The sequence below is a fragment of the Lolium rigidum genome, chromosome 7 (assembly GCF_022539505.1).
Source record: "Lolium rigidum isolate FL_2022 chromosome 7, APGP_CSIRO_Lrig_0.1, whole genome shotgun sequence".
Lineage (NCBI taxonomy): Eukaryota > Viridiplantae > Streptophyta > Magnoliopsida > Poales > Poaceae > Lolium > Lolium rigidum.
Window position 1 is genome coordinate 340103656 of NC_061514.1, and position 7337 is coordinate 340110992.

General features: G+C 45.8%; 1 protein-coding gene across 1 annotated transcript; it reads right to left on the reverse strand.

The window, feature by feature from the left end:
• Nucleotides 1-3427: 3427 nt before the first annotated feature.
• Nucleotides 3428-6764, reverse strand: LOC124674359 (novel plant SNARE 12-like). Its single transcript, XM_047210399.1, has 10 exons — nt 6579-6764; nt 6279-6371; nt 6004-6097; nt 5884-5921; nt 5688-5776; nt 5519-5598; nt 5362-5418; nt 4785-4877; nt 4629-4703; nt 3428-3824 (listed from the first exon to the last, which is right to left on the reverse strand). The coding sequence occupies exons 1-10, from the start codon at nt 6656-6658 to the stop codon at nt 3714-3716; spliced, it is 810 nt and encodes a 269-aa protein (XP_047066355.1). The 5' UTR covers nt 6659-6764; the 3' UTR covers nt 3428-3713.
• Between the last annotated feature and the right edge of the window lie 573 nt (nt 6765-7337).

Sequence of the window (7337 nt, forward strand, 5' to 3'; positions counted from 1 at the left end):
CCATGCATCAAGATGATCAAAGAACGTCGCTGCGTCGCATACATGATAGGAGTACATCTCATTTGAGTAATTTGACCGAATGACCTGCTCGGCGGCGAGGCTGCTGTTAGAGCAGGTCTAACAGACCCCGTAAAAGGGCCAAATCAGTATAATAACCGCTGAAATACGGGTTTCGGTTCTACCCGGCCGTCTAGCAGATCCCGTAAAAACGGCCCCCGGTCCAATTTTTGCTGTTTTCGATTACGGGGCGGGTCTTCGCCCCTTACTTGTACGGGGTGGGAGCGGGGATAGAGGGCCAACCCCTCACTCGTGACGCGCTGAACTTTCAAAAAAACACAACTTGTACCAGACTCGCCGGATGAAGCTCCCGCCCAACCAGCGCGCGCCGCCGCCGCCTTGGCCCTCTCCGGGCGTTCGTATGGGGGAGCTGGGCCTTCGCTCGTGCTCGCGCGTCGGCCGGCCGGAGAGCAGCCACTCCCGCAGGGCGTCCGCGTTGGCAAGCTCGGCCTCGTGCGAGTGCTCGCGCGTCGGACGGCCGGAGAGCAGCCGCGCTTGCCGTCTGGGCGAGCTGGGCCTCTCCGCGTCCGCATTCGTCTGGGCGAGCTGGGCCTTCGCTCGTGCTTGCGCGTCGGCCGGCCGGAGAGCAGCCACGCCCGCAGCGAGTAGCCGGCGTGAAGCTTTCCCCTGACCTGTGCGTACGCGCCAATCACTCGCTTGAGGAACTTTGCTCAGCTGTTGCCTGCCTTGTCCCCAGCTGCCAAATGGGCTAGCCGTTATAATTGAGCAGATACATCATACATGATTGTTGATTTCGAACTGGCGTGGCGTATTGGAATCATCTCCCTGTAGCCCAGATTTGTGTATAATAAAGCGGGATTCAATAGCCGACCTCGCCGGCGGAGCAGCGTGCAGGGGCAGCGGCCGGCCGGAGCGGGGCAGGGCCTGGTGCAGGGGGCCGGGGCGGGCGGGGGCGACGGGCAGGGGTAGGGGTAGGGGCAGTGGCTGGAGGAGGAAGAAGAGGAAAAAAAGAAAAAAAGTTGATTTGACATATTCTAGGAATATGCCCTTTTACAGTTTAGGGATACGGGTTCTGCTGCTACTCGTCCGAATTTTTGGCCGGCGAAAAGTGAATACAGGACCCTCTACTCGCGTTTTAAGGGGCGAAAAAATACGGAGCCTGTCAGACATGCTCTTAGCCGGTGGCCACGGCCGCCCGTTGTGAGCGATGTGGTTGATGCCCGCCATCGGACTTACTGATCGCGGAAGCTATTCTGTGTCGTCGACAAACGAGCTGCCTATAGATGCATGCATTGCATGCGAGAATGTGAGCAAGGGAGGAAAGTTGCGTTGCAGGTCGAATCTTTTTCTGGACCACCGGTCTAGAACACCCGGGTTGCGTGCTCCGCAGGGCCGGCCCTGAAATGTTTGGGGCCCCGGTGCAAAACAATAAAATGGGCCTTTTATACACATATAATTATAAAAAAATCACTTGTTCATAATTCAATAGCTTATAAAATCTGCTCTCCCATTTTAATGATGCGCTGGAGGCAGAAATAATGATGCGTTGGGTGGTAGCACTGTATCTTACAGCTAATGTTAGCTGATTGTAACAATTTCATTAAGCAGTAAAATCTCGGCATATTTCTCCCGTAAATAAAGTACTCAAAACATACATTAAGAACACAAAGTACGCATCTTCTTAGTAGTGGCAACAATTCTCAATTTAATAAAAAGACTTTCCGTAAAATTGTAATGGAAAGAAAAGCACCTGAAGGTAGTCGGATAGTCGGATAGAGCCGCAGAGGCAGAAGCTGAGCTGCTTGCTTCATGTGTTTTACGCCGCAAGATTGCCGATCTGCTCTGAGACAGCCCGGCTGGGCGCTGCACGTTGGCTTCCGGCAATCTGCAAATCCCCGTGTCTTTGCTATTGCATCGAGTTGAAAGGAAAATCAAAGCCTATAGAGAATTTGGGAATTCGGAGAGCACCAGATGAACTCGAATCGGGGCTCTTCCTCCATTAATTTCTGGGAAACAAACAGTAATCACAACGGATTGGTGGGGCGCCATGATTGCGGAGCGAAACAAGGAGGCGCCAACAGAGAAGGGATCAGGTCAGAGGAAAAGACGAAGGAGGAGACCTGGAGAAGAAATCGTACATTGGATCAGAGGACTGTACTGTACGGTAGCTAGCAATGGACTAATGGGCTACTTTCATTCCGTGCCTTAGTAAACTATCCTGGGTTGGGGCCCCAAGCACTTGGGGGCCCAGTGCGGTTGCACCGGTTGCACTTGCTCAGCGCCGGGCCTGGTGCTCCGCCATCCTCCACCCTGTTCCCGTCACATTGTAGCACCCACGCGTGTATAGCACATTTACCACAGCTAGTATCTGTTTCATTAATGCGTCCGACACAGATCTTGCAGCAGCTTTCAATGGCTCAGATAACAAGACCATATGCGCTCGGGTGCCAAAACTGCATGCCCTCTAGATACATCTAAATTTAAACATATCTTCAACCTCCTTTTTGGAACGGAGTGGGTAGTAAAAATATTGAAAGAATACTTTTGGAATGTCGAGGTGGTTCCATTCTCTTTCTTGACCTGTCTAAAGACCCTAACTTGTTTTAAACAACCGAAAGGAGACACGCACATGGGTGGGCCCATGTGTATTCATGGGTATTCAGGTGAATAGCCAAAAAAAATGGCAAACTTTTCATATTATATGATACAGCCATAAACTCAGGTCTACTATGTATACAAACCATTTCTAGAGTTGATAGGAAGCATAGTTTCACTATGTTAATCATTTCACCTTTTTGCAATTTTTTTGGTAATTATTTCTATTTTGAATACCCATTAAATAAATCCTGGGCCCACCCATGGACACGCAGGTTTTCAAATGATGAATTTTCGGATTTCCATAATAAACCCTTATGAGCTATTTTAAAATTTTAGTGCATGGTTCTCGTAAGTGCCGCCAGAAGCTTACCCGGAAATGAAAAAAAAACAAGGAATGCTGGGGACGCAGGTAAATTTACATATTGACAAGAGATTTTTCTTTACCATATATATGCCAATAGCAGTCATTTCTACTTCATCCGTCTCGAAAAGGATGTTAAAGATTTGTCTAAATTTGAATCTCCCATTAAACAGAAATTATTATCATGGCTCTTCACTTGCAGAAAAAAAAAAAAGGCATCATGGATATTTTGCTACAGGAGAGATCCGAGGTGAGTATTTTCAGGGAACGACAACCGATGTGGCACTTCCCTAGATGTTGCACGACAAATACAAGAGGGTCTCGGGTCGTTCAAGTGACGGGTTTCCTCATGCCCTTCTGCAGTTCTGCTAGAGCTTCCCTTGATGAGTTCCTTGATAGTTGATAATCCATGTTCAGCGATCTGCTAGTCGAGGATCTGCGCTAAGCATATACACAACCAAGAAAGCCACATGCTTATAATTCACAAAGACCAGGAAAATAAATGGACAACATCGATCTCGTACTTCTCAGCACTAAGCATATACACAACCAAGAAAGCTGGGTGATTTGCAAAAGGCACACACACAACCGAAGTGCCACCAATGATCTGAAGCTAACAACACTGAAGCCGAAAGAATGAACCAATTGAAGAAAATTACATAGGAGACACTATACAAGCTCAAATGGAAGAGTTAACAATGCGTGTTTTGGCTTCTGCAGAAGACATCCCAAATGCTCAGAGCATTCTGAAACCATCTATGGATAGCAGTTTCCGGTTCTGTGCTGGAGGTGCAGGAGGTGCCAGTCCTGGGATGTCTGGGATGTTTTTGTTATGTGGGTTGACGATCTGGGAGAAAGACACGGATATCAAATCAGAAAATAACATATCATGGTTTCACAAAAAAAGAAAAGGCAGTGTGCATGCATGCAAAGATATTAAATCAGCTGCTAGAGACTTTGTCAAGATTGCCAACCTTTATTTCCCAACCATTGAAGTGCTGCTGCTTTGTTTTAATCTTAGTAACCTAATCAGATTTTATTTTTGTTTTAATGTTATTTCCCATTTGCTATGCGCCATATTTATTTTTGTTTTAATGTTATTATCCAAATGAGATTTCCACTTGTCGTGGGATATTTTATCTCCAATTATATTATAATCAGGAAATTAGATGGGTGCAGGAGCTGACTCCCCAGAGGGGATTTGGCTTCCCCACCTTTACTTCCCAAAATTGATGTGATTTAATTTTTTTTTACTTTACTAAGTTGTGCATGCTTTTTCAGTGCATATTTTATCTCCAATGTATCCTCTTATAAGGACATCAGCTAAGTGCCCAACTCCATCACAGGTTATGCACGGATTTTGGTTATTCCCGCTTTTTCATTGGACATTTTATCTACAAGGTATACTCATATGAGGAAACTAGCTAACTATCTACAAGGTATACTCATATGAGGAAACTAGCTAACTATCTACAAGGTATACTCATATGAGGAAACTAGCTAACTGCAGGAGACTCAACTGACTGCACAAGGATTTCCGATCACTGGAGGGGCGCATTTAGTCGAACCTTACTTATCGAGGGCTTATCCCTCAACTACCAACTAATCATATTGAAGTACAATACGAACACTAACACAGTTCATATCATACCTTGACAACAATGATCGCAATCACACCACAAACTATCAGAAACAGAAACGCCATGATGCATTTGTCAGTTGCAACCTGCAACAACAAAAATTGTAAGTCTCTGCAATTCTCTCTTCACGCAACTCAAACTAAGATGAAAGAACAGGGCAAGAGAACCTGGCGACCAATCTCTTTCACCATTTGACTAGCCTTCTTCAATGAAAAGTGAACGGAATCTAGCTCATTACCAATTCTCTTCATTTGGTCAGTCTGAAAATGATGGATAAGTTAAGAGAGCTAGGGCATGACACATTTCCATTAGTACATGACACTTACCAAAACTGACCTTCAAATCATAGCTTCTAACAGATCAAGAAACAAGATTCTTTAATCTATTTATTAAGGTTTACAGAATGTGTTTATAGAGACCCATATAACATTTTTATTGTACATAGATCCATTGGTTCTGGTTTTGTGGTCCTCTGGTCAAATACTGAGACCAATTTGCTCTGGAAAGTACAGATTGATCGGAACTCCTTACGTAAGCTCCTTGAATAAAGATGAATGTTGCTTTTAGTTTAAGTAAGTGCTGTGAATATACTTGAAAGGGAGAAATAGACTACGAACCACAGTTGAACTATCTGTTGAACATAAAAAGGGCATAACATAGTGCCCCACTCCCAGTGAGAACATATTTGAAAACGAGAAACATTCAAATTAAATTGCAGCCATTTCATCGTTCCAGAAAACTTACTTGTTGTGTTAGAGTTGTAGCAGTTTGAGCTCCAACTTCAACAGTTTGTGCAACGACCTACAAAACACTTTCTATAAATTCCATATATTTTCTGGCACTTTTATAAAATTCCTTATTAAAGGGTGCCAACAAAAGAAAGTGCAAGTTTGCAGCGCACCATCTTTGAACGCTCGATAGCTTGGTCTGTTTGGTCCATTTGTTTCATCCCAGAATCAATGAGCTGTTGATTTGACATTTCTGCAAAAAGAACGAGCTACTTGGATGAGAATGTTACCCTTTACATGCACATAATAATAATAACACAACCTTATGACAATCGGTTTCACCTGATGCCATTTGAACGTTGTCCTCAGCCACATGGTCATTACCGGCATCGAATAGTTCAATCCTCTTATTACCAAGGCTACTTTGGTACCTGCAACATGATAAAGATTGCAAAGCACATCGATTATCAGCAATTGATTTACACTGGGACGGTAGAAATTACATGATGGAATAAAAGAAACTGAAACATGTACTCACGTCTTCCTCAAGGTGACATAGGAATTCAGCTCCTTGATCTGTTATAACACACGAACTTACAAATTATACATGTGTGATAATATGGCATAACAAAAAACAGCAATGAAGGAAACTACTCACCATAAATTGCTTCTTGTCATTTAGCTGCTTGTTGACCTCAGAAGTGTTCCTTTTCTCCTCGTCTTTGAGTACACGATCAAATTCTTTGATTAAGCTGCAAGAAGTCGCAGCAAATTTGCACAAATTTTAGACATGGTATGCGAACTCAGCAGTGCTACATTCTCCATGTAAAGAGGTAACCAAAGCCACATGCAGAAGATCTGAAAATTGCATGTTCAAGTAGGAACAGCAATGATGCATCATCAGAGCAGATGGCAGGGTTCAGGCAGACCTACCGCTTGCACTCCCTCATCTTCCCAGTGAGCTCCTCCAGCTGCTTGGACTGCCTGTTAGAGTCCTTGATCTTGTCGATCTTCTGGAACCCATTCCTGCAGCAAACAAACAAAAAAATTTATCCCCCATAAGAATCAGTCAACCAGCAAAGAAGCAAGCAGGCATAGTTTGAACACGAGTTGGCTAAATCTGATGCCCGCAGTCGAGCAGTTAACTTTTGCTAGCTGAAATTGAGACCAAAATTTTTGAAGGAAGAACAGCATTCCCCGGCCAAAAAGAGAAGGTGGAGAGATCTGGCTCACTGTAGGGCGCGGAAGATGTCCTGGATCTCGCCGTCGACCTGCTCGAGCTCGGGGCTCATGGGCACGTCGCTCGCCGCCATGGCGGCTCGTTTGAACTGCTGGCTACTGGATCTCCGCCTGCGCCTCGCGGGATCCGCCCAGTTGCGGCGGGAAGCAGCTCCTCCGGTGGAGGCGAGGAGGGCGGCGGTTGGGGCGAGGAGGAAGAGGAAAACGGCGGTTGGTGCGGCTGCGACTGCGAGCCGTTGGGTTTGGGCCTTGGGGTGGTGTGATCCGAGCTGTCAGTTGCCGAGCAGCGAGCTGGCACGCAGGGGAAAAGCAGGTCATTATTGGAGTTGAGATGCAATTTTATTTAGTAACTGATCCAGTAAAAAAAATACCGTGAAAGCTGGCTACAGTAACTCATTAGTAACCAGTACAATGGAACCACTAGGAGGTCACCACAGCGTCCGGACGTTCTAAGCCGTTAGATCGGACAATCCAATGATCCACATCTATTTGCCCTTGCCGAATCGGTACCCCGATCGAACTTACGTCTAATAGGGCCAGCTAGCGTTGATGGGCTGCTACTCCGCTGACCGAGCTAGGAGTGTTGTGGTTAATCGGGCCGAGTAAGACTCTTAGGTTTCGAGGCCTTCTTTTTTATCCGTGTCGCTGGCTGGCTACCGAACCCTCGATCCATCCTTCCCTCTCCTCTATGCCTATTGCAGCGCCGCCTCATATCCCTGACGGATCCGCTGCCTTCCCTTCTGCTATCCGGCA

Excerpts from the sequence above, each read along its gene's own strand:
- LOC124674359 (XM_047210399.1), bottom strand. The coding sequence starts at position 6,658 with ATGGCGGCGAGCGACGTGCCCATGAGCCCCGAGCTCGAGCAGGTCGAC. Across the intron at positions 6,372-6,578 it reads GACATCTTCCGCGCCCTACA|GAATGGGTTCCAGAAGATCG; the intron begins GTGAGCCAGATC and ends TGTTTGCTGCAG. Across the intron at positions 5,777-5,883 it reads TATGTCACCTTGAGGAAGAC|GTACCAAAGTAGCCTTGGTA; the intron begins GTGAGTACATGT and ends ATCATGTTGCAG.